Below are 25,305 nucleotides of genomic sequence, written 5' to 3' on the forward strand. Positions count from 1 at the left end.
GACCCATTCATGCATGAGTTATATTTTTGCCTTCAAAAGGTGTCTTGTGTATTTTGTAAAATAAATTATTTATTCTAACAGTTTCGTATGGAAGCAAATGAGTGACAATGTTTTGAACTTTAAAAGGCACTGAATACATCATATTTAAATTTAAACACCACCTAACTTGTTGATTTTGAATTAGACCTCTTTACAATTGGAATCTGAATTGATTTCAATAAAAAATCTAATCCGATCCAATAATTCAAGATCAGAAATTCAGGTTGCTCATATTCAAACAGCTCAAAATATTGTGCAACCTGAATTTCCAAACCTCGAACCTTCTTTTTTACATTGAAATAAAAATACAAATTAATTAATATTTAAATTGTAAAGAGTTGAATTCACCAGTATAATGTCACCATTTTATACGTCCAAGTTTAAAATACCTGGGATCCACCTTTCACACCTTTGTCACAAAACAAATTATCTACATACAGCTAGTGGGATATTGCAAATGAAGATACACACCAATAGCCCTACTGCAGTGCCATAAACCAGAGCATTTAGCTAAAGAAAGTGGAAAAGTACCCTTATCACCGTTGCAGTCATTGTAAATGCACGAGCGCTTAAAAATCAGATGGATTCTGATTGGTTGTCAGTTCCTAGTTCATCAGATGAAGAAAAAAAAAGTTTTGAAAGTGATTCCAACGATATCGTTCCTTTATATAGTTTGTCGTTATTGTTGTGGTGTGGACTGGACTATGCCACAGCATTTTTTATATATAGAACGATTCTTAGAATTATATCTTTAGTTATAGTTGTCGTTATCATCCTTGATCTGAACGGGCCTTAAAACGCATCTTTACTGTTTCTATGGATTATTCTGAGGTAAAAAAAAAGCGATTTCCCCTTGGGGGATAGTGTTTCTCTACTGCTGTGTTAGCACCATGTCATCTGTCTTGTTATTTCCTTATGCCCTGAGGACAGTGAATATCTTTGTTTCTGTGGCTACAGTACAAAGACAAGCGTCCTTTAGCCGTGTGCTCATGATGACAGACTCAGGCAGGAAGTGGTCATCGGTCAGTTCCGTACGAGGTGGTCTCTGATCTTGTAGCTGATAACCCCGAGCAGCACCAGGGCTGGCAGGAAGGCATAGAGCAGGAGGAAGTCCAGAGTGAAGCGGGACAGAGCTCCTGGGTAACCCTGGTCAATGATCTGACCTCCATCTGTGATCAGACAAGCACCGGGTACACTGGTCTGACCTGGGGGATGATGTCATCACAAAGGGACAGGAATTAGATAACGGATAGTCCCTGCTCTAAAACAACTCTAAAAGCGTAGGACATTTGAGATTTATACACAATAAGATGTGTCTTTGTAGTTTTTAATGCAAATATTTAAACAGATGCGACAGTGTTTACTGGAAAGACCATTAGTTTTGTGTGTCACTCACTGCAAGTGAAGTTGAGACCGTGGAACTCGTTGACGATGAGCAGCTCACAGCCGTACTTCTGGAAGGTGAGGTAGCTGAGCCACTGGAACACCACAGGCATCTGCTGGGTGCTCCTACGGAGGGGGGTGAGGGACAAACTTAGCACTAGCTTCCTCTCTCAACCATGCTCTCACAGGCAGGGTTACAAAACAAACACATTGACTGTGGGGTTCCATTCCATGATTGGAACCTCAGAACCTTCACATAGCCGGAGAATCTCAATAAACTCAAGGAAACCGAAGGACGGGTTGTCATTTGTACTGACAACTTCCACATGGCCAGAACGGATCTCCAGCAGCGCTTCACATGTTGGGTCATGGTCTCACCTGAGGAAGCCAGAGCCCACCATGATGCCTGCCACGTTGAGCAGCGCCACGCCGCTGTTGACCATGTTGGGGTTCTGCACCACGCCCAGCAGCACCAGGGTCAGCAGCTCACCCACCACGTGAGGGACCAGGATCACGGCTGCGAAACACAGGAAACGCCACGTCTCTGGGAACATCCCCACTGTCCTGGGAGAGAGAGGGAAGAGGAGGTGGGGGTCAGGTGGCTGAGCGGTTAGGAAAACGGGCTATTAATCTGAAGGTTGCCAGTTCGATTCCCGGGCCGTGACAAATGACGTTGTGTCCTTGGGCAAGGCACTTCACCCTACTTGCCTCGGGGGAATGTCCCTGTACTTACTGTAAGTCGCTCTGGATAAGAGTGGCTGCTAAATGACTAAATGTAAGAGGAGGAGGAGGATGGGATCATGTGTATGCCATATTCACAGGTCAAGTAAAACATACATGAAAACAGTATTCTCCACCTAGTGAACAAACACTCAAACACTAATATACACACACACTTACCAGTAGAGGAAGGAGGAGAATATGAACACGCTGACAATGCTGAAGGGTAGGATGTGGACGATGTAGGCCAGGAACATCTGCCATTTACTGTACAGACCATCCTTACTCTCCTGGTCACTGATAGCCCGCAAGGCAGGGACTACACACACACACACAGGACAGAGCAGAGGGTTATTTCACTTTAACCGGTGCTTAGGTGGGGTATTTCTCAAAATTTTCTGTGTGGATTCTTCTTCTCCAATCACCGGTCCTTGCTCTGCACTGCTACCAGTGTCTCCCACCCTATAACACTGTCAGGTAGGGTAGAGCATGCGGTGGACACTCACACAGAGCGACAGCGTTCAGCATGCCCGTGTAGGGCGACGCCCCCATGGACTGGTAGATGATGCCTATCCGGTCCTGTACCGCCCCCTTGCTGACGTCCAGGTCCAGCCGCATGACGAAGAAGGCCACGAAGAGGCCGTAGATCAGGTTCTGGGACAGACGCATGAGGACGCCCATCCTGTCTCTGGACAAGTTCCTCACCGTCCTCCTACACACATGAGAGAGAGAGAGAGAGAGAGAGAGAGAGAGAGAGAGAGAGAGAGAGAGAGTGAGAGAGAGAGAGAGAGAGGTATGGAAAATTCGATATCTCATTCATTTTCAATTCAAATTTGAGTGGAGGGGGGAGCAGTGTTTTGACCTGAGGAGCACAGCCAGCTTGGTGAGTCCGCTGGGAGACTCTGTGCTCTTGAAGGGGATGCCGGGTTTGTCTGTCCTCAGACTGCTCTGCTCGATCTGGCGCAGCATGCTCCGGTAGATCTCTGAGCTCTGATAGGACGAGGTGATGTCGTGCATGCGGCTGTAGGTGGCGGCCTCTCTCTCGCTGTTCCGAGTGTCCACCGACGTCAGGTCCACTGGAAGCCAATCAGAGGACAGCTGGATGAGAGAGGGGTCAGGGCTGATGACAGGTAATAGTTAGGCCGGATGTTGGAATGGAGTCGGGTGAAGCTATGTGCTCGGTACCGTAGATATCAAAAGGGTTGCAGTAGTCGGGACACTCGTAGCCGCTCTGGCTGAAGAAGTCCACCATCTCCCCCGGCTGTCCACAGAAAACCATCTCTCCTCTGCTCATGATGGCGATTCTGCTGAAGACCTGGTGGCGCAGAAACACATGAACGTTCAACACTAAAAAATTCATAATCGAAGTTTAGATGGAGGCAGCTTCAATCTTTCTCACCCTAAAGAGCTCAGAACGTGGTTGGTGGATGGTCACTATGACGATACGGTCCCTCCTGGCCAGCTCTGCCAGCAGCACCACGATCTGATTGGCGGTCATGCTATCCAATCCTGTTGTAGGCTCATCCAGAAGGATGACCTCTGTAATGACATTGCCATGTTAAGCACATTAAAGGCAGGATTGGTACATTTTGTGAACTTAGAAATGTTGGCTTGAAAATATCCCAACCCTCCCTCCAAAGCCACTCCCCTAAAACACATAAATGCTCTGCCTGACTACTGCTGGGAGGTAGGTAGCTAGACAGATAAGTAGCCTGTGTAATCATTGTATTAGGATGTGAAGTTTATTTTAGCAAATATGACAAAAAGTGCATCTCTACATTACCGAGCCTGCCTTTAAGCTACACAAAACAGAAGTTATACAAAAGAAATGAAATCAGCTGGTGCTAAGTTTTAAAAGCTTTACTTTTTTAAGTGGGACAGACCTCTCAAAGGGGAAGTTCTGTTAAAGATAATGTTTTTTTCTGTTAATTTCTCTAATTAGGACAATTAAAAGATTGCCTCTTTATATGAAGGCTGAGTGGAATTAGCAGAAACATTAATTGTGTGTGATTAATTCATTTCCTGGTTGATTGAAGAGGCAGCGAATGGAAACTCTCATTACTGCGGCCCACTATTAAAAAGGAGAGTGGACTGTCTAATCCTGAATGAAGCCTGAGACCCCTCGACCCCCCTGGGGGGTCCCCTGGCCCTGATAAAGTCCACCTGGGACCCCCCCAAGACCACCCCCACCACTCTCCATAGGATCCGTCTTAATCCAGAGTGTGTGATAACCCTGTTTTTCATCACCTCCATCCCTCCTTTTGCCTTGGCTGCCATCAGTCACTTTATTCCCAGAGCAGGATAACCTCTCCTAATACTTGACGAGAGACGGACTGGCTGTGATGAACTTCTTCTTTATTCCAGGTGGCGCTCTTGTATCGTAAATACACAAACGCAGTCCCCCTTTTGACGTTGTCTAACGTTAAATAATAAAACATTCATGTCCTTTAAGAGGCTTCTTCCTGGGTAGTGTAATTCTGAGCGGGCACAGCCACAGACAGCCTGTTTGTACTCACTGGGGTCCTGAAGCAGCTGGCTGGCGATAGACACCCTCCTCCTCTCCCCCCCAGAGATCCCTGGGAAGATCCGTCCTCCGATCACGCTGTGAGCCACATGGCCCAGACTCAGCTCCGCCATGACGGACGACACCTGTGTCCATGATCAGTGTTTACATTCACCCATGACATCATCCCTGCCTACGCTCTGTGGAATGTCGGAACTCACAGGGCGGTGCTGCGCTGGGTAAGTAAATGAAGCGCACCTCAAATATCAGACAGAATTTTGCGAATGGCATAAAGTCTGTTTGTGTCAAAAGCCCAGTGTGCAGTTGTGATAGCAGCAGGGTGGTGTGCAGTGTGTAGTTGTGATGGCAGCAGGGTGGTGTGCAGTGTGTAGTTGTGATGGCAGCAGGGCGGTGTGCAGTGTGTAGTTGTGATGACAGCAGGGTGGTGTGCAGTGTGCAGTGTGATGGCAGCAGGGTGGTGTGCAGTGTGCAGTGTGATGGTAGCAGGGTGGTGTGCAGTGTGCAGTGTGATGGTAGCAGGGTGGTGTGCAGTGTGCAGTGTGATGGTAGCAGGGTGGTGTGGGGGCCATAGGAGCCTCGTGGACTACCTACCCTCTTCTGGATGAGCTCAGCAGAGGTTCCCTTCAACGCCAGCTGGGCCGTGAAGGAGAGCGTCTCCTTCACTGTCAGGTAGCTCAACAAGTTATCACTCTGGTGGAGGGGGGAAGTCAGCAGAGAGGAGGAGAGGGGAGGATAGAGGAGGAGAAGGGAGGAGAGGTAAGAGGAGAGGGGAGGATAGAAGAGGAGAAGGGAGGAGAGGTAAGAGGAGAGGGGAGGATAGAGGAGAAGGGAGGAGAGGTAAGAGGAGAGGGGAGGAGAGAGGAGAGGTAAGAGGAGAGGGGAGGATAGAGGAGGAGAAGGGAGAAGAGGTAAGAGGAGAGGGGAGGATAGAGGAGAAGGGAGAAGAGGTAAGAGGAGAGGGGAGGATAGAGGAAAAGGGAGGAGAGGTAAGAGGAGAGGGGAGGATAGAGGAGAAGGGAGGAGAGGTAAGAGGAGAGGGGAGGATAGAGGAGGAGGGAGGAGAGGTAAGAGGAGAGGATAGAGGAGAAAAGAGGAGAGGAGTAGACTCTTACCTAAGAAGCTACATCAGGTACAACAACTTTATGTTCTCTCAATTTTGATAAACCCTTCCTGTATTTGAACTCTATCCCAGTGTCTCCAACGTTCTCACTCCCTCTCTATCTCTGTCTCATGGATGAAATTAGTTCACGGTTCATTTGAAACTGCTCCAAGCAAAATTGTGTGTATGCGTGTGTGTGTGTGTGTGTGTCTTGAAACGACTGTAGAGCTGTTTATCAGCACTCCTTCCCCTACAGGGACCAGAGACAGCGGTGAACCTGGTGACACTGCCGGTCACCTTAATTAAACGGCAGGTGCCTGGACTGCTACACTTCCAACCCCAATTCCTCAGTCCTTCTTAATTACTGAGAAATTTAATATCACCTCCTCCTTGCCGGCTTAGGACGGAAAGTTAATGACCGGCCTAATACAGAACCCCCGCGAGCCGGTAGGATTTTTATCTGCTCCAAAGTGGAGAGATTATTTCCAGCGACCGGGGTATGATTTAATTCATGCCGTGGATACACATGGACACCCATGAGAGAGATTAGCATATGGGGAGTCTGTCTTAACTCAAGTTAATTTCCCCCCAGCAGCCAGGCCACCGTTGCTTCAGTCAGAGCAGGATGTAACCGGTAGTTACCCCGGACCCGACCTCTCACCCACTCTCACTTTCTACCACTGCAGCTTTCACGGGCCAAAGCTCAGTGAAATGTCATCCAGCATAAACACACACAGCCACGAGCAGGTAGATACACAAACATATACACACTGTTATCACTTATCAGATCAGAAGTGCGGTACTAACGAATTTACGGTGAAATAAGTAACAGGGATGACCGTTTGCTCACGCATAACCAAGAGCATACACACAGAGACGCACACTGTTAAGAGATAAGTAGAGTGAATTAGCACAAGTCATATTACTAGGCCGTGCACTGCAGGTTGCATGTGTGTGTGTGTGTGTGTGTGTGTTAACTGGCTGACGCCATGCTAAGGGAGCTCATGGGGTTACCTGAAGCACATAGGAGAAACAGTCTTTGTACTGCTCTCTCTTCAGTTTCCTCCCGTTGATGGCCACCTCACCCAGGAGCTCACCAGCGTTCCCAATCCTGCCTGAGATGGCGTCCATGAGGGTGGTCTTCCCTGAGCCTACCACACACACACAAACACACACACACGCACACACACACACACACACACACACACGCACAGTTCTAGTGTGGTTGAGCGATGGTTCTCTACAGGGCTGTGCGATAAAGGAGATGGTTCTTCACAGCGATGTACACTGTACCTGAGTTTCCCAGAATGCCCATAATCTGACCACTGTCCACATGGAAGGAGACATCGTTGAGGATCTGACGAGTCCACTTCTTCCTGTAGGAGGGAAGATCCCACCAGGGGCCCAAACGCTCACTGGACACACACACACACACACACAGACAGACACACACACACAGACAGACACACACACACACACACAGACAGACATACACACACACACACAGACAGACACACACACAGACAGACAGACAGACAGACAGACAGACAGACACAGACAAAGAGAGACACAGGTAACTTTGAATTAGTTTGAATAGGTTCAGGTACAAGTTTAAAAGTGATGTGGTAAACAGTTGTGTTTCTTAAGAAAAATGTATCACATTCAATTGTACTGGCCGGTAATCAACAATATATTTAACACATCGTTTCTTTAACGAAGTGGAAAATGTCTTCTGGATGTACGGAGGTTTTAAAGGCACTGACAATGATGGTATAGTAACTTGATAAGAGATTGCGTGACTAAACAGACCGCCAGACACCCTTACCTGACAGTGTAGGATATCTTGCTGACACTCAGTCCGCAGGAGGGCTCGTGCTGCTCAGCATGAGCTCCTCTACTCATCACGCTCTTATCCCCGACATACTTGAAGGACTCCTTAAAACTGGCCCTCGCCGTCTGTTCTTCTTCAACGGCCTCCATGGAGTACGTTCCGTTCATCTCTCAGCCCTCCGGACACCCACGGACCAGTGCAGAATGAGAGCACTTGGCAATGCTAGTGTGATTTTGTATTTGTGTTGTTTCGCTGTGTTCAATGTGTCTCTGTGATTATTTCCAGTCGGTTGCAACAGTGTCGGTGGCACCATAAACCTAGTCTGTTATCAGAAGGAACTTTGCTCGGTGGTTGTATAAAGACCATGCTGTGCTCGTGTTGGCTACAGTGAGCTAGCTAGACCGGTCTGTCACTCGACCACTTGTAACTGCGCTCAACATGGCTCTGGATGTAGTTGTTCTGTCACACCAACGCAGCGCTATGAAGCTCTAATGTAGGAGAACTATCTAACTAACAGTCTGGTCCCAGACCCCTGGTTCGACCAAGACAGGTGCGTTCTGGATTCATTATTTCACGCTTGGGGAAGAGTAGAAACGTAGGGAGAGAAGAGACGGAAGGAAGGAGGACAAACAGAAGCAGCGGACCTGTACGGACCAAGAACACGCGCGGAAGGGGGGTTGACGACCTCTTGATCACAACCTCTCGCGGACGCCAGTAACCATGGGGTCAGAGGCAGATGAGGGATCCTTGACAAAGGGGTCATCACCGAGGGTGAGTATTACAGTTAAAAAATACAGTCAGACAAAAGTGGCGAAGATTCTCACATTGCTTGCGATCCAGTCATTTCTCATGTTCAGAATGTGTCAGGATTAAGGTCAGTCTTAGTTTAACAGGCAAATAACCTGCACTTCACAAACAGAAGAGATAGGCAGGAGGTCATTTAGGTTCATCTGCTATCTTTGGGCGGGGCAGATCTGTCTCTGTCTACAATTTATCAGACGCAGCTGTGTTGTTGCATAATGCTGACTAGGTTTGATGGTTGAGGACTCCGGACCTGCTTTGGTTCCCAGCGACTGTTTCACTGCGCACTGCTGTACACACAATCACACACACAATCACACACACTCACAATGTATAAAGGAATCATTGGACAGTTAAAAGTGCCTAATGCTCCAGCAGTGGCCTTGATAAATGACCCAGGTTTTTTTTTAATAATGATTCTGTAATAAACAAAACATTTTACATTGAAAGACTATTGGGTCTCATCGAACTGTCATGCTAGGTCTGCTTGGTCCTCTGTATTGGATCTGTGTGTGTGTGTGTGTGTGTCTCTGTGTGTGTGTGTGTGTCTGTATACCCTCAGTAACCTCTCCTCTCCTCCTCTCAGAAAAGCCTGTTTTCTGTGTCTGAGGAGGACAGTGGCCTCTACTTCACCTACAGTGGAGGCTGCAACAAGCTGGAGGTCAGCAACTTGCACTATGAGGTAACCTCTTCATCATCCTCCCTCTTCAACATCCTCCCTCGTCATCATCCTCCCCCATCATCTTCCCTAACGCATGCTCTCCATGAAAATATCTTCAGGCGTAACGTTGATGTGTTGGTTCTACAGTGGCATCTACTGTGATATGTACTGGGGTGCATTTGTTTTGCATGCCAGGTCGACACTGCGGCCCAGATCCCGTGGTATGAAAGGCTGTCAGAGTTTAAGATGCCCTGGGAGATGAAGGGCGACAAGCAGACTGCCATCAGCAACCTGAACCTTCGTGTGCACAGTGGACAGATGCTGGCCATCATTGGAAGCTCAGGTACGAGGCGCTTCGATCCGCTCCACACCTATACTATAGAGTAGAGCAACTCCACGTTAACCTTCAAAAGAAGTGACCACTGGGTGCAGTGAACATTTCAAAGACCCCAGTGTGTGTGTGTGTGTGTGTGTGTGTGTGTGTGTGTGTGTGTGTGTGTGTGTGGTCCCAGGCTGTGGTAAAACCTCCCTGCTGGACGTGATCACGTGTCGTGACGAGGGCGGCTGCATGACGTTGGGTCATGTGCTGATTAACGGGCGTCCCAGTACCCCCCAGCTGGTGAGGAAGAGCATCGCCCACGTGCGCCAGGACGACCGGCTGCTGCCACACCTCACCGTCAGAGAGACGCTCACCTTCGTGGCCAAACTAAGGCTGCCCACTCACTTCACAGAGACCCAGAGAGACCAGCGGGTAAGCCTGGCCTGGCATAGTCTGGCCTGGCATAGTCTGGCCTGGCCTGGCATAGTCTGGCCTGGCATAGTCTGGCCTGGCATAGTCTGGCCTGGCATAGTCTGGCATAGTCTGGCCTGGCACATAGCTACAGCTCCGTGGGATTGGTAAAAAGTGTTGTGAACCCTAGGATGATCCTAACTTTGAGTGAAAATAAGCCCAGCCTGGTAATCAAAAAAAGACTGAGGATTCTCTCATTTAGAGAAACCGTCTCAACACTACAGAGTCTAATCAGAACCCCTCCCTAACCCTCGTTGCTCTTCCCGGCACAGGTTGATGATGTCATCGCCGAGCTGCGTCTGCGCCAGTGCGCCCACACCAGGGTGGGCAACGACTTTGTGAGGGGCGTGTCTGGAGGGGAGAGGAGGCGGGTCAGCATCGCTGTGCAGCTGCTCTGGAACCCTGGTGAGGAGGGGGAGGGGCAGGGGGGAGAGGGGAGGAAGGTGGGGTGAGGAGGAAATGTGGGGAGACAGCAACAAAAAAAGGATTTTTCCTGTATGGAGGCAACACTACACCCCAAACTAACAATACCCATAGACACTCCACACCCGATAGCTGCAGCTAACCTGCAGCTTCTCCTGTGCGGGCAGGTATCCTGATCCTGGACGAGCCCACGTCAGGCTTGGACAGCTTCACAGCCCACAACCTGGTCATCACCCTGTCCAGGCTGGCCCGGGGGAACCGCCTGGTGCTGCTGTCCGTCCACCAGCCCCGCTCTGACATCTTCCAGCTGTTTGACCAGGTGGTCCTTCTTTCCTCGGGGTCGGCCGTGTACTGTGGCCCGGCCCGGGAGATGGTACCCTACTTCACCAGCCTGGGACACCCCTGCCCGCGCTACTGCAACCCCTCCGACTTCTACGGTAGGTTGGGCGGTGTTGGTGGAGTAGGTGTAGAGACTGACGGGTAGAAAGACTGGTAGACAGACACACATAGACCCAGATATGTGACATGCAAAGTATGTATACTGTTTGATAGCCTCATATCTTTTATGATTGTGTGGTGTGTCCTCAGTGGATCTCATCAGTATAGACCGGCGCAGCCCAGAGAAGGAGGCAGAGTGTCTGGAGAGGGCTGGGGTGCTGGCCACTCAGTTTGTGGAGAAGGTCAAGGGCACGGAGGACTTCATGTGGAAGGCACCGGAGTCTTCCACCCCGTTGGAGTGTGTAAGGTAAGTCCTACTGAGCTAGCAGTTGGAGAACATCTCGAGTCCCCACACAAGCCCACAGTGCAGAGGTGATGTACGTAGAGCACTATCCGTGTGACTTCTAACTTCTCCCACCAGTGACCCGCCCAAGCTGCGGGATGAGGAAGTGATCACTGTGACCAATCAGAGAGACCGTCTTCCCGGCCGGCTGCACCAGTTCACCATCCTCTTCAGGTGGGCTCTTACCCCTGAATCTAAACAACCTTATTATCGCTTCACTAACCAGATAGCCAATTAGTGATTCTCTAAAAAGAAGAGACAAATGTAATTCATGATGGTATACCACCTGATCAAATAGCAAGTTAGCACAGGCTCACTTGGGTCATTATTACCCCCAAATGTCCCAAGAAGTGCATAGGTGGGAGAGGTCATTAGGACTGGAGGTTACTTCACCCATTAACCTCTCCTCCTCCATTTCCTCATTATTCTACTTTGCCCTCTCCTCCTCCTCTTCCTCTTCCTCTTCCTCAGGCGTCAGGTGTACAATGACTTCCGGGATCTGGTGACCATGCTGGTGCACGGGTTCGAAGCCCTGCTCATGGCCCTCCTGATGGGCTTCCTGTACTTCGGGGCGGGGGAACAGAGGCTGTCCCTCCAGGACACGGTAGCTCTCCTCTACATGATCGGAGCGATTACGCCGTTCGCTGTGGTGCTGGACGTCATAGCCAAGTGTGAGTGAAGCTGCACTGTCCAGACAGACGACTGGTGGCTGTTTGATCTCAGTCAAAACAAGTTTGAGTCAGTATGAGGACAAATTGAATATCCTGATGCTACTTTAATGAGCAGATTTGTTGTTGTTGTCAAGATAGGATCTTGCTTACGATCTCTGAACCCACAGGTCACTCTGAAAGAGCCATGCTGTACCACGAACTGGAGGACGGCATGTACTCAGTCACCTCCTACTTCTTTGCCAAGGTAATACATCGACTAAATTCACTAACTCCACTCTGAACTCCTTAAGTCCCAGACCAATCTCTACAATCCTGGGCTCTTCACCTAACTGCACTTACACACTCAGCCACCAGGGGTCAGTAAAGCTCCATTTATCAGATAGCCATTTATAAAACTGGTGGTGCTGCAGCCTGTCTTGGTAAATAGGGAGAGGGTGGTGAGTCTATACGTGTGTGTGTGTGTGTGTGTGTGTGTGTGTGTGTACGTACTGTATGTTGTGTGTATAATATGTGTCTCTCCATCTTCCCTAGATACTGGGGGAGCTCCCAGAACACTGTGTGTTCTCATTGGTCTACGGCCTGCCCATCTACTGGCTGGGAGGCCTAAACCCCGCCCCTGACCGCTTCCTGCTCAACTTCCTGTTTGTGTTCCTGATGGTGTACTGCAGCCGTGCCATGGCCCTGTTTGTGGCGGCGGCCCTGCCCACCCTGCAGACGTCGGCCTTCATGGGCAACGCCCTCTTCACTGTCTTCTACCTGACAGGGGGCTTCGTCATCAGCCTGGAGAACTTGTGGATGGGTGAGTGAGGAGGCTGGCATCCAGAGGGTTCTCCCCCTTGAGGAGTTTAGACTGGGAGCTTTTCCTCGTCTTCCTTGAGGGTTTCGTTTGGGTTAGGAGCAGTTCTATGGGCGTGTGTATAGCCCTCTGTGACGGTGCTTGTAAAAAGGGGCAGAGCAGATACATTTGGATTTGATTGAGAACATCCTGCTTACTGTCATCTTACCTGACTCCCTCCCTCCCTCCCTCTCTCCTCCAGTTGCCTCATGGTTCTCCCACGCCTCCTTCATGCGCTGGGGGTTCGACGGAATGCTACAGGTCCAGTTCCGGGACACCAAGTACCCCATCACCCTCGGCAACATCACTCTCAACTTAGACGGCATATTTGTAAGTACCCGATCAACCGCACATCATAGATCGACAGGAATGTATACATCAACTGTCCAGAGGGATATCAACAGTTTACCTTGATGCTAAAGCAGCTTCATGACCCTTCTCTGTGTGTGTGTGTGTTGTGATTCCAGATAGTGGAGGCCATGGATATGAACCAGTACCCGCTGTACTCCTGCTACCTGGTTCTGGTGGCAGTCTGTGTGGCTTTCATGCTCCTATACTACCTGTCCCTGAAGTTCATCAAGCAGAAATCCAGCCAGGACTGGTGAAACCACCCCAGCCTGATTTCACCAGCTGTGGGGTTCTCTCTCTACCCGGTGCCCCTCTCCTGGAGAGCGTGGTCACATTCCGTTCCATCTCCTGTAGACCGAAGCTTCATGGTTCCAACAGCAGTTTAAAAGACTCAATAGTGGACCAAATGTATTTTTTTTCCATGTTCCTAAACTAAGCTGATCTACACACAAAGTGTAGCTCAAATGTACCAACCGTGACCATATGTGTTGGGAATCTGAGATGGTGCGTCTTTATAAAATTCAAATCAAACAAATTATTTTGTTGCAGTACCTCTGTCAGCCACTGGATGGCAGCCAAGTACTGCCTTCCCTGAAGAAGGGTCCTGAATGATGGAATTTCTTCCTCTTCTTTATTTTGTCTTGGCAAATGATTAGAGTGCTACTCTGGCAGATATCCATCTACAGCTTTAGCTTGTTCCATTTTCAATCTTCTTTTATACAGCTTAATCTTTTTTGTATATGTAAGGTTATTAAGCTTAACAATGTGTGTGCCAGTATAGCGGCTCCTCTGAAAAGCTTCGGAGAGGTTTAGTAAGTCACACTCTGAAAAGGGGTTTGTGTTGCAGATGAAAGATTATGAAAGTTTTTTTGCACTGGTGCAAAAGCCTGATAAATATATTGACCAAATCTTTAGGGTCAAAATTAATAAAGGATTAAATTGTTTGAAGCTGGTCTACTTGAGATATGTTCCAGCCATGTCTTCCTCTACTAAAACTCTACACTGATATACAAAGCTATAGAATTTAGAGCATACATTCACTTAAGGGAGATGCTGGAATATTCTCTAAATCCATACAGGGAGAATATCTAGGATAAGATAGAGAGCCCAGCTGCCATATTTACTGTCATATTCATAACAAGTGTTGGGAGGTCAGTGCCCTTGGCTACACCACCAACTGGCAGCAGAGTAAGAAAGACAGGAAGGAGGGAAGGCGAGGAGACCCTAGGTAGAAGACATGGATAGACTGGAGGTCTAGAGAGTCAGGGTGCATTTGATTCGGTCACCCACCACCCCAGGTGAGAAGGTGCATCTCTCTGGCCAAGCTCCAACTCTTTCAGGCTCCAGAAAAGAGTTGAACCTTCCAATTTGCATCTTTTTATTTTAGCATAAATACGTCTGGACATCATCATCAGAATTATCATCGACAAGGTGGACGGGGCTCAACATCCAACATCAACAGCAGCACAGTATTACACAAAATCTGCTCTGAGGCTTATAAAAAAAAAAAAAAGAAGAACAAAGGCAGGACAAAAGGAGGAGAGGGTCGATGTGTCACTCCTCTGCCAGCGAGCGAGCCGGGGCCTTAGTTCTCTCCTTTAGCTTGTCTGCGTAGAACTTGTACGACTCCTAGAGAGAGAGAGAGAGAGAGAGAGAGGGGGGGGGGGGGGGGAGAAAGAGAGAGAGAGAGAGAGAGAGAGAGAGAGAGGGGGGGGGAGAAAGAGAGAGAGAGAGAGAGAGAGAGAGAGAGAGAGAGAGAGAGAGAGAGAGGAAAGAGGAGGAACAAGAGTTGGCTTGACAAGAATCCAAAACCAAGTAACTTTCCACACCCTGCATGACCACTTCACACAGTATGGTTGATGAGGTGAACTGACTGCTGTTCTGGGTTTGCTGGTTTACTGCTTTTCTTTCTCTCTCCCCAAAAAAATTATACAAATAAATTCACATAGCACCCCTGGGCCCAACTAATGGACTTCTTTAACCAATCAGACTGTTGTTTCATCTGTTAAATCCAGATTAATACACAAATAAGGGATTTGGCTCGGCCCTCCTTTCCTCCCCCCAGTCCTGCTAATTAATCGCTCCTTTCAGTCTGGAAAAAAGTGGGCTTTTTTTTTGGTGGGGAAGGTGAGTGCTTTCTGAAGATTAAAGTTGCTCTAACATTGTATATTCCCCTATTAACGGTGTAATTAAAGTCGATAAATAGCGTCAGCCATGTTGCAGGGAGAGGCAGCGGCCCTCAAATCTCCCCTTATCTCCCCTCTCCTGAGGCACTTTGTAGACGCCAGCGGAGCTGTGTGGACGTGGGGGGGGCACGGTACCTGAGATTGCCTGGTGGAAACTTAAAAAGGTGAATGGAGAGCTTGAGATGGAGGGCCCCCCCCCACCCCTCATCCATCTCGCCCCTGTTTTCTTCAGTGTGGTTAGGAAACATACCTTTCTGACAGGATGTGAATAATGCAGCGGACACTATGTGAGGTTCTCTCTCTGTCTCCAACTCTGTGGATTGGCTGAGAGGTGGAGGAGGTGCTCCTATACCTGCCTGTTGTCTCTGAGGGGCCATGCCTCGCCGTGTGTGTGTGTGACCTAGCGGGAGCTGGGGGGTACCTCAAGGTCCTGTGTTCGACTGGATCGACTCTCAGGTCAGAAGTCTGTAAACTACACCGAGAACTATGACTCACACTGAACGAAATGACTCGATAAACAAAAGCCAACAAATAAAGCAGAGGAAGGAAGCAGTGGCTTTGTGCAGAGAGCTTCTCTGGCGAGGCAGGCTGTTCACTCAGATTACCACTTTTAACCCCCACGGCAACACAACCACGATGGCAGCCATTAGACCACCAGGGCAAGAAGTGCCAGCTCCGGTTACAGTTAGTGTGTATGAGGGTGTATACATACACACAGATGCAGACAGACACATTAATGTGTGTGTGTGTGTGGGTATGAATAAACATTTAAAGACACGTTTGTGTGTGCGTGCGTGTGTGTGTGGTTCTCACAGGGGGCTCTGTAAAGGGGGGGGTCTCTCCAGCGTTGCGGTACATCTCAGCCAGCCTCTTCAGAGACAGCTGGTTCACCTCCACCCCCTCCTGCTGCATCTGCAGGTACAGGGCCTTGGCCTGGTCCAGGTCTTTGTCCATGTCTGCCAGAGCAACACGGAGGCACAGACACAAACACAAGAGGGAGAAGTCAGAAGGGAAGAACGGGCGAGCAAAAAGTGAACCGTGAGGTCGGCCCAGGAGAGGAGACAGGGAGAGAGAGAGACAGAGAGAGAGAGAGGGGAAGGAGGGAGGGAGAGAGAGGAAGGAGGGAGAGAGACAAAGAGGAATGCAATCCCGAGACGGGTAAAAAGAACAAGAGAAAAGACAGAACAGAACATTTTTCAATTGTCCCCCCGGCCAGACCTTGACCGCTAGTCAGGGGCTAATGCTAATGAAATAGTCATGCAGGCTGGGTCTCCAGTGTGGTGGAGAGTAGCAGTTCGTGTTGCGTTTAGCACGCTAGGCTAGCTTGCACGGCTAGCTCTTTAACTGACATGTGTTCCTCCCCTTCCTGAACACCTCCCTCCCCTCACTCCTGCCCTAATTGATGCATTTTTAAAGAGCCGGTTCACATTCAGGAGTTAGCCACTGGGCCCAGCTCCGTGTGAGGAGTTAGCCACTGGGCCCAGCTCCGTGTGAAGAGTTAGCCACTGGGCCCAGCTCCGTGTGAGGAGTTAGCCACTGGACCCAGCTCCGTGTGAAGAGTTAGCCACTGGACCCAGCTCCGTGTGAGGAGTTAGCCACTGGACCCAGCTCCGTGTGAGGAGTTAGCCACTGGACCCAGCTCCGTGTGAGGAGTTAGCCACTGGACCCAGCTCCGTGTGAGGAGTTAGCCACTGGACCCAGCTCCGTGTGAGGAGTTAGCCACTGGGCCCAGCTCCGTGTGAGTGCAGCGCAGCCTCACAGGTGTGTGGTGAAACTCACTGTAACACTTCAGCAGGTAGGCGTACAGAGTCTCCTTGTCTGTGAAATCTGGGATTAAGTTGACCAGGGTCTTGATCTTGCCCACCTACAGCAGAGAGGGAGTAGAAGAGAGAGAGAGAGAGAGAAGAGAGAGAGAGAGAAAGAGAGAGAGGAGAGAGAGAGAGAGAGAGAGAGAGAGAGAGAGAGAGAGAGAGAGAGTGAGAGGAAGAGAGAGAGAGGAAGAAAGAGAGAGAGAGAGGAAGAGAGAGAGAGGAAGAGAGAGAGAGAGAGAGAGAGAGGAAGAGAGAGAGAGAGAGAGAGAGAGAGAGAGAGAGAGAGAGAGAGAGAAGAGAGAGAGAGGAAGAGAGAGAGAGAGAGAGAGAGAGAGAGAGAGAGAGAGAGAGAGAGAGAGAGAGAGAGAGAGAGAGAGGAAGAGAGTGAGAGAGAGAGTGAGAGTGAGAGAGAGAGAAACATGACACACAAGTAATATTGTTCACTGAGAACCTGGTAAACAAGGAGTATCCCTGGGACAAATATTAATGGTAAAATGTGCTTTCTTGCTAGTGAGTGTGTGTGTGTTATACCTGTCCTGGTTTCTGGGCCAGTCTGGACATGTACGACACCAGAAAGTCCTTCTGTTCCGCTACGGCGTTACAGCGCTACGGAGAGAGGGGGGACAGGACACAGTCAGTGATTACAACCAGAACTACAAAACCACACACACACACACGCACACACACACTGTTTCCGTGCGTGTTGTATTTGGGGTCCTGTGAGTGTTTTGGACTGGCCCATCCCCTCCATCATATCTCTGTACACTCCACACAGCCCTCTGAACACGGAGGTTAATTACATAGCTAATAGGGTGTCTGCCAGATAACTACGGATTTCTTTATGAAATTAAAATGCACAGTGCTGTTCACTTCAAAAGTATAATTATCTACACTTAGTCATATGAAAGGGCCCCCCCCCCCCCCCCCCGATTTACATCTGCATTTAGCCCCGGCTTCACAACCAGTCGCTCGCTCTCCACGACAATTTAGCCAATTAGCGGAGAGCAGGAAGTGAGGCAGAGGAAGTTAGCTGTGCGATAATGAGGGGAGAGGGCGAGAGGTGGTGACCTTGGTGTGAAGGGGGGGTGCAGCAGGCGCAGGGTGACAGGGCAGTCCCTCACTTCTAACTGACAAGGGGCTGACGGGTGCTTCTGTGACGAACCAGCCAGCGATTCCGATGTGTGTGTGTGTGTGCGTCGTAGAAACCCAAAGCTAAATGTTAGCGCAGAGTTGTTCAAGCCAACAATCCAGCCTGTACCTCACCTCAGAGACTATAAAAGTCTCTGCTAAGTGTTTTGGGATGTGTGTGTGTGTGTGTGTGTACGCCTGCATGCCTGTAAGTGGTGCATTAAAGCCTGCCATGCTTCAGACTCCTGGCAGCGGGTTCACAGCCAATGAGGTGGGATTACAAGCCAGTCGTGAACGATGTGTGTTTCTCTCCTTGGGTGAATTAAAAACCGCTTGGCCCGGCAGGCTTTTAACAGCGGCCCGTATTAAAACAAGAACGTTGCTCGCCCCCTACTCCCAAGCAGAATACCTTTGGTACAATCGGCCAATTAGACAGCGCTGTTCCGCTGCATTCTCCACTTTCTCTACACCCCCCCCCCCTCCTCCAGGGTGGTCCCGACAGTCTGACTAGCCGTGACTGCGCCCACCCCCCCCCCCCACACATGTTCCCAGACGAACGCCTAAAAGCTCTGGACGGCTGGGGAGCATCCCTCCGTCTTAACCTCTCCACAACCCCCCACCCACCCCATCCCCCCATCCCTCCTTTCACTACGAACCTCATAAAACGTCCGTAAGGACCTCCCCCCCCCCTCCCCCACCACCACCCGCATTCCAGTCTGCTTCATTAGGTACCTTCTTTCCAACTCAGCACTAATGACTTAATTTACTTCTTCCCTCACAACAGACCGGTCCTCCTCTCCTAACCCTAGTTACAGACTTTCAGGAGTTTGCCGTTTAGGTTCCGCACAGCCTGGAAAAGTTGGCCTGCCTGCTAGTTTCTCCACAACCTTAAAGTGACTCCGGGCCTGAGCAGAGAGGGCCTGGTACAGTAGCACAGTACCGCACCAGACCTGTGCTGCACAAGACTAAGCTGGATCTGACCACTGCAGGAGCACATGACACATAACACCATCCTAGACCAGGCCATTCTCTACTGGACTGCTCCACCAAATAACACAGCAATGAACTCAAATCACGCCCCACCAAAACCCAGATTCCTGTTGGTCCATGTGAAGCCCTTACGAGGTGAGGAAGTGCCATCCTGCCATCCTGGCCAGTCTCTGCGTACGGATGTGGACGGCGGCTGCGGTTTCTGATTGAGCGGTGGTGGAACTCCCTGTGAAGTGGAGCAGCTAAGATGGAGAAGCTAGGCGTCGTAGCGCTCGGTGTTCACGCCACTCTGGGGAACGCTAAGTGACACAGAACCGTGGAAAATCCATCTCGCTCGCATACATCACCCTTTCAGAATCAGACGCGTCGTCGGGGGCGCGAGTCAGGGAACGCAGTTAGGAGAAATTGAGGGCAATTTGAAAAAGGCTGAAATTGCTCCCTCTCTCGTTCACACACATACGTGTGTAAATACAGACATACAGAGAGACATGTTGGCACACAGACGTGAGCACACACACTTACCGCCAGCATGAACTTGGCGTCTTCTACGCGGTCCATCTCCAGTAGTTGCAGGAAGAGATCGGAAGCGGCTCTGTACGACGCAAAGTGATTGGCTAGTCTCTCTGCCATGGCGCTGACTGGACAAACACACACACACAGTTAGATCACACACCTGAACTGTACAGGACACACCCAAGAAAGCCACCCTTAAACAGCTCTCTTTACTGAAAGAGTGGTGAATCCTGAGTGCTTGTGTCTGGATTGTTTGCTGCTGTGTGTGGTGAGCGTGGTGTGTGCGGTGAGTGGGGTGTGTGTGTGGCGTGTGTGGTGTGTGTAGTGTGTGTGTGGTGTGTGGTGTTGATATCGTACGTTTGTCCAGGGCAGCCTCGTTGTTCATCTCCAGAACTTTCCGGAAGACGAAGGACATGCTGGGCGCAGGCTCGTTGCTGGCCTGGGTGTACACCGCCTCCAGGCGCTCCACCGCCCCCTCCAGGTCACCACTGGGAAGGGCGGGGGAGGGGGGAACGGGTTGGAGAGAGAAAAGGAGAGTTGAGTTAGTCTGAGAAGTTATACTTACTGAAAGTTGTGCTCACGCTTTAAGGGAAAAGAACTAAGTGGAAATGTCATTTTCACCTCGGACGTGTCACCTACATATTTAGTGTGCGCATAGTTTTAATATAGGCCTTAACAGCTTCCATGGTAAGATTGAAAAAAATAACTGTAAAACTAAGGGAACAAAGCTAAGCAGATAGTTTGACAGAGAGGAAAGCAGACAAGGATATTGAGTACAGAGTGCAGCGATTACTCATACTAGTCTCCTAATGTCAAACGTATAAAAAAAGAAAAGAAACACACTCAGCGTCCCCCCCACCAATGGGGGATGGGGGGGGATAGGGGGGGCCTGATGCGGGCGGACTGGGGGACGTGGCGACCCGAGGAGGACGGTGGCGGAAGCGAAGCGTCGCTCGCGCTCCAGTGGGCAGCGCCGGCGTTACCGCTCGGCTGTCAGGCTGAACTCTGACCCTGCGGAGGGGAGGGGGCTCCTAAGCAGCTGTGACACGGCGTGCCGGGGCGGCTCAGCCCAGCTGACTGGCTGAGGGAGCAGGCGGGAAGCGGCGAGGGGGAAGGAGACGGCGCTTTCAGAGGGGGGGGGGGGGGGGGGGGGGGCCTCGCTTCAATTATTCAGCCTCGCCGGTCACAGCCATCGCCGGGCGTACAGCTCCTTTAAATATTCAAGTGAACTGGTGGCGTGACAGGGGGTGGTGTTATTAGCTGGGTGGGTTGAATTGATAAGATTTTTACCCCCGATTCAACGCTCTGGTCTGTTCACAACCAGCAGCTTCAACACAAGACATCTCTGATCAAATCAGATAGGAGCACAGTGGAAGTGTGTGTGTGTGTGTGGGGGGGGGGGGGGGTGGAGGGGGGGTCAGAGAGGGCTAGAGAAGGAGGAGAGGACATGTGCACACACACACACACACAACGAGATGCCCTGTTTGTGTAGATTATACCTTTATTTGAGGATATGATTGACTGCAATGATTTTAAGTGCAGGTCACTGAGTCTGCACACTCTATACTGATACAATTACAATCATCCAGTCCTTTCACTGTTTGGAGACACTGCCTTTACCCTCTGTCTGTGGCTGCAGGTATCCAGGCAGAGAGACAAGAACTTACTCAGGAAACACCAAAGAAATACTGCAACACTGATATCTAGAGGTGACTACGGAGCATCCCTTTGAGACATATTTCTTGGGTCTTTTTTGGATCTTTATTGGACAGACACTGTTGAGATATCCAGCAAATGTAGGGGAGGGAAAGAGGGGGAGAAATGCAGAAAAAGCCCCGAGCTGGATTTGAACCCGTGCCTTACCCGGTGAGCTACCGGAATGTTCCTGGCCTTACTTGTTGATGTGGGCCAGGGCGAGGTTGTTGACAAACACCATTCTGGACAGGTTAAGGGGCACTCCCATTCCGTTCATCAGAGTCTGCGCTTCCTCGATGCCCTGGATGTCGCCATGCCGACCGAGGGCCTGGACCAATCGGGTGACAGACAGCTGGGACGGGACCTGGTCTGTCTGGAGCATGGTCCTCAAGGTTTCCATGGCGTCTAGACACGGGGGAGAGAGAGAACATGAGAGGGAGCAGGAGAGAAAGTCAGACAGTGTGAGAGGGAGTGTGTGTTTGTGCGTATGTGTGTGTGGTTTGCGTGTGTGTTTTGTCTAACCTTTGACCTGGTCTTTCTTGGCCTGAGTGATGATTAGGAGGCTGGAAGCGATGTCGTTCAGGTGGAATTGAGAGATCCGGGACACAGCACTGTGGGGGGGAGGGGGGGGAGAGGGGGGGGTGGGACAGGAAGACCAATGATTTGACACATACTTGGATCCATGTCACCAGGGTGTAGTGCTCACTGCAAATGGGTGACGGCTCGCCTCTCAACCTTTGAGGAACAAGCAAATATCATGGAGAACCTTCCAAAGACCAAAACAGCCAGACGACAGCATGTAGAGAATAAACTGGGAGAGCGAGGGGATGGAAGTAGAGCGGAGGTCCACGGAGAGAGGGATGAAAACGAGAGAGAGGGAGGATGTGTTTGGAGAGCAGGATCAGGGCTGACACGGGGCACGTCTCTCTGTCTCGGCGTGTAGCGTCTGGTCATGACCGAACAAAAGGACAGTGTCCCTTTGTTAGGTGGGAAGGATGCATCCTCAACTCCTCTCTCTCCCTGTGTGTGTGTGTGTGTGTGTACGGGCCAGGCAGAGGAACAGAGGCTTCAGCGGTGCTCAGACCATGGTACACGCCACCTCCTGCTCCCCATTTTGCCCATCCCTCCTCCCCTCCTCCCCTCCTCCCCTCCTCCCCTCCTCCCCTCCATCCCTCCTCCCCTCCTCCCCTCCATCCCTCCTCCCCTCCATCCCCCTGTCCTTTCAGTCCTCTTTTTCATTTCACAGCTACTAAAACCTCAATCAAACTCTTCTTTTTTTATTACAGACTCTGACCGGATTAATCTGGCCGCTCAATTGAGCATCAGCCGGCTGCTCCTTATCGCCGCGGCGACTGCCAGCTCCAGCTCGGGTCGTCGACAGATTGCCGTGGAGACCGGGGGTCACAGTTATCCTTATCAGTTTTAAGAAAATTCCCGGGGCCCTGTCCCTGTAGTCATGCCATCCATATCTCTGTCTCTCTCTGTCTCCCTCTGTCTCCCTCTGTCTCCCTCTGTCTCCCTCTGTCTCCCTCTGTCTCCCTCTGTCTCCCTCTGTCTCCCTCTGTCTCCCTCTGTCTCTCTCTCTCTCTGGGGAAGGTACTCCAAACAGTAGATCGTTGACCTCCCCCCTCCTCCACCCCTCCCTCTCTCCTCTCCCTCATCACGCTTGTTCCAATCCCCTTAATCTCAACATAAGAGCTCCGCTGCTCAATTCTACTCACCCCCCCCCCCCGCCCACCTCTCTATCCTAGCCCCTCGCATGCTTGAGACGGGGCATTATAGACACTGAGGGAATTAATACGGCACTGGCTTCTTCATCATCCTCGTACATGATTAAAACTGACCCCGCCTCTCTCTCCATACTGTTTGGGTTTGGGCTCAAATGAGAAAGGGAGAAAGGAATAGGAAAGGAAGGAGGAGAGGATTATACAAGGACTAGGAACAGGTCATCTCTGTCCTGATTCAAATCTCAATTGCCAGTGGGACTCAACCTTGCTACGAATACTTTGAAGTAAAAAAACGCATTCAATATATTACTAATCAGTGGATAAACAGCATTTTTTGCACTAGAGTCATCTGCTTCTCAGAATAACCTAAATTAATCTGCAATTGGAATTGTAGGTTTAGAATTTCAACTGCTGTTCATGTGCAGCGCAGGTTAGGGTTCAACAAAACAATTACAGCGAGGTCATCTCAGCGAGGTCATCTCTGACGGTACGAGGACAGCGGAAGCAGAACAGTGGAGGAGGGAAGGGGAAACACCCTCTAACCCTCTCTGGACAGAGGAGATCTAGAAGCCCTCTGACCCTAACCTTCTCTGGAGAGGGGATCTAGAAGGCTGGACATGGAGCAGTGATAGTGAGGGGGAGCAGAGCAGTGATAGTGAGGGGGAGCAGAGCAGTGATAGTGAGCAGAGCAGTGATAGTGAGGGGGAGCAGAGCAGTGATAGTGAGGGGGAGCAGAGCAGTGATAGTGAGGGGGAGCAGAGCAGTGATAGTGAGCAGAGCAGTGATAGTGAGGGGGAGCAGAGCAGTGATAGTGAGCAGAGCAGTGATAGTGAGGGGGAGCAGAGCAGTGATAGTGAGGGGGAGCAGAGCAGTGATAGTGAGCAGAGCAGTGATAGTGAGGGGGAGCAGAGCAGTGATAGTGAGGGGGAGCAGAGCAGTGATAGTGAGCAGAGCAGTGATAGTGAGGGGGAGTAGAGCAGTGATAGTGAGGGGAAGCAGAGCAGTGATAGTGAGCAGAGCAGTGATAGTGAGGGGGAGTAGAGCAGTGATAGTGAGCAGAGCAGTGATAGTGAGCAGAGCAGTGATAGTGAGGGGGAGTAGAGCAGTGATAGTGAGGGGGAGCAGAGCAGTGATAGTGAGGGGGAGCAGAGCAGTGATAGTGAGGGGGAGCAGAGCAGTGATAGTGAGGGGGAGCAGAGCAGTGATAGTGAGCAGAGCAGTGATAGTGAGGGGGAGCAGAGCAGTGATAGTGAGCAGAGCAGTGATAGTGAGGGGGAGCAGAGCAGTGATAGTGAGGGGGAGCAGAGCAGTGATAGTGAGCAGAGCAGTGATAGTGAGGGGGAGCAGAGCAGTGATAGTGAGCAGAGCAGTGATAGTGAGGGGGAGCAGAGCAGTGATAGTGAGGGGGAGCAGAGCAGTGATAGTGAGCAGAGCAGTGATAGTGAGGGGGAGTAGAGCAGTGGTAGTGAGGGGCAGCAGAGCAGTGATAGTGAGCAGAGCAGTGATAGTGAGGGGGAGTAGAGCAGTGATAGTGAGCAGAGCAGTGATAGTGAGCAGAGCAGTGATAGTGAGGGGGAGTAGAGCAGTGATAGTGAGGGGGAGCAGAGCAGTGATAGTGAGGGGGAGCAGAGCAGTGATAGTGAGGGGGAGCAGAGCAGTGATAGTGAGGGGGAGCAGAGCAGTGATAGTGAGCAGAGCAGTGATAGTGAGGGGGAGCAGAGTAGACTGAGAGGAGAACCGGACAGGAACTTGCATGTCTTTGACCATCATGGCGTCCTCCATGTTGCCCTCGGCAAGCAGGACTTTGATCAGACTGTTGTAGTGGGTGGGGCCCAGAGCCACGCCATTCACATCAGCGTCCTTCAGCACGCCATAGGCCTCTGGAGAGAGGCAGAGAGAGAGACAGACAGAGGGAGAGACAGACAGAGATGGGGAGAGAGAGGGAGAGAGGCAGAGAGATAGGGAGAGAGAGAGACAAAGACAGGGACAGAGAGATGGGGAGAGAGGGAGAGAGAAAACAAAGACAACAAGCATCCAAGTATGAGTTTTATGGACCAATGGGAGACGGACCTCCTTCCCTCATCAACCAACAGCATCTCCCTGCCAGAAGCCCTGGCTCTGCCTACCTTTAGCCATGCCCTTCTTGCACAGGGTGAGAATGCGAAACTTGTGGTCGTTGCTGTTGTCAGTGAGCATGCTGGGTGACTTGGCAGCTCTGGCCTCCGTCCCCTGGGCCTCAGCCTGGGCCTCAGCCTCGGGGCCGGCCTCTCCCTTGGGGCTCTGCTCGTACCACACCTGGACACACAAACAAGCACGAACAGGCTGGAGTCAACGACGACAGAAATACTG

General features: G+C 50.6%; 3 protein-coding genes across 3 annotated transcripts in view; 1 reads left to right on the forward strand and 2 right to left on the reverse strand.

Moving 5' to 3' along the window:
• Window positions 1-692: 692 nt before the first annotated feature.
• abcg5 (ATP-binding cassette, sub-family G (WHITE), member 5) lies at window positions 693-7,796 on the reverse strand. The gene is made up of 13 exons (XM_047030124.1): window positions 7,591-7,796; window positions 7,059-7,180; window positions 6,780-6,916; window positions 5,258-5,356; window positions 4,659-4,791; window positions 3,542-3,681; window positions 3,328-3,457; window positions 3,005-3,218; window positions 2,649-2,854; window positions 2,323-2,461; window positions 1,801-1,986; window positions 1,436-1,548; window positions 693-1,244 (listed from the first exon to the last, which is right to left on the reverse strand). Exons 1-13 carry the CDS (start codon window positions 7,761-7,763, stop codon window positions 1,063-1,065), a joined length of 1,974 nt encoding a protein of 657 aa, XP_046886080.1. The 5' UTR covers window positions 7,764-7,796; the 3' UTR covers window positions 693-1,062.
• Window positions 7,797-7,979: 183 nt separating this feature from the next.
• abcg8 (ATP-binding cassette, sub-family G (WHITE), member 8) lies at window positions 7,980-13,795 on the forward strand. The gene is made up of 13 exons (XM_047030123.1): window positions 7,980-8,367; window positions 8,984-9,079; window positions 9,254-9,401; window positions 9,571-9,809; window positions 10,121-10,253; window positions 10,439-10,708; window positions 10,860-11,016; window positions 11,131-11,226; window positions 11,524-11,723; window positions 11,891-11,967; window positions 12,255-12,522; window positions 12,761-12,888; window positions 13,026-13,795. The coding sequence occupies exons 1-13, from the start codon at window positions 8,317-8,319 to the stop codon at window positions 13,161-13,163; spliced, it is 2,001 nt and encodes a 666-aa protein (XP_046886079.1). The 5' UTR covers window positions 7,980-8,316; the 3' UTR covers window positions 13,164-13,795.
• Window positions 13,796-14,267: 472 nt separating this feature from the next.
• lrpprc (leucine-rich pentatricopeptide repeat containing) overlaps window positions 14,268-25,305 on the reverse strand; it is a 42,052-nt gene continuing 31,014 nt past the window's right edge. The window contains exons 29-38 of the mRNA XM_047029304.1: window positions 25,083-25,251; window positions 24,710-24,836; window positions 21,752-21,840; window positions 21,430-21,634; window positions 19,892-20,022; window positions 19,544-19,659; window positions 17,435-17,509; window positions 16,872-16,956; window positions 15,906-16,048; window positions 14,268-14,535 (exon numbers count right to left, since the gene is read on the reverse strand). Coding sequence (XP_046885260.1) covers window positions 14,461-14,535; window positions 15,906-16,048; window positions 16,872-16,956; window positions 17,435-17,509; window positions 19,544-19,659; window positions 19,892-20,022; window positions 21,430-21,634; window positions 21,752-21,840; window positions 24,710-24,836; window positions 25,083-25,251 — 1,215 coding nt within the window. The 3' untranslated portion in view covers window positions 14,268-14,460. The remainder of the gene's footprint in view (window positions 14,536-15,905; window positions 16,049-16,871; window positions 16,957-17,434; window positions 17,510-19,543; window positions 19,660-19,891; window positions 20,023-21,429; window positions 21,635-21,751; window positions 21,841-24,709; window positions 24,837-25,082; window positions 25,252-25,305) is intronic.

The sequence above is a fragment of the Hypomesus transpacificus genome, chromosome 11, assembly GCF_021917145.1.
Source record: "Hypomesus transpacificus isolate Combined female chromosome 11, fHypTra1, whole genome shotgun sequence".
NCBI lineage: Eukaryota > Metazoa > Chordata > Actinopteri > Osmeriformes > Osmeridae > Hypomesus > Hypomesus transpacificus.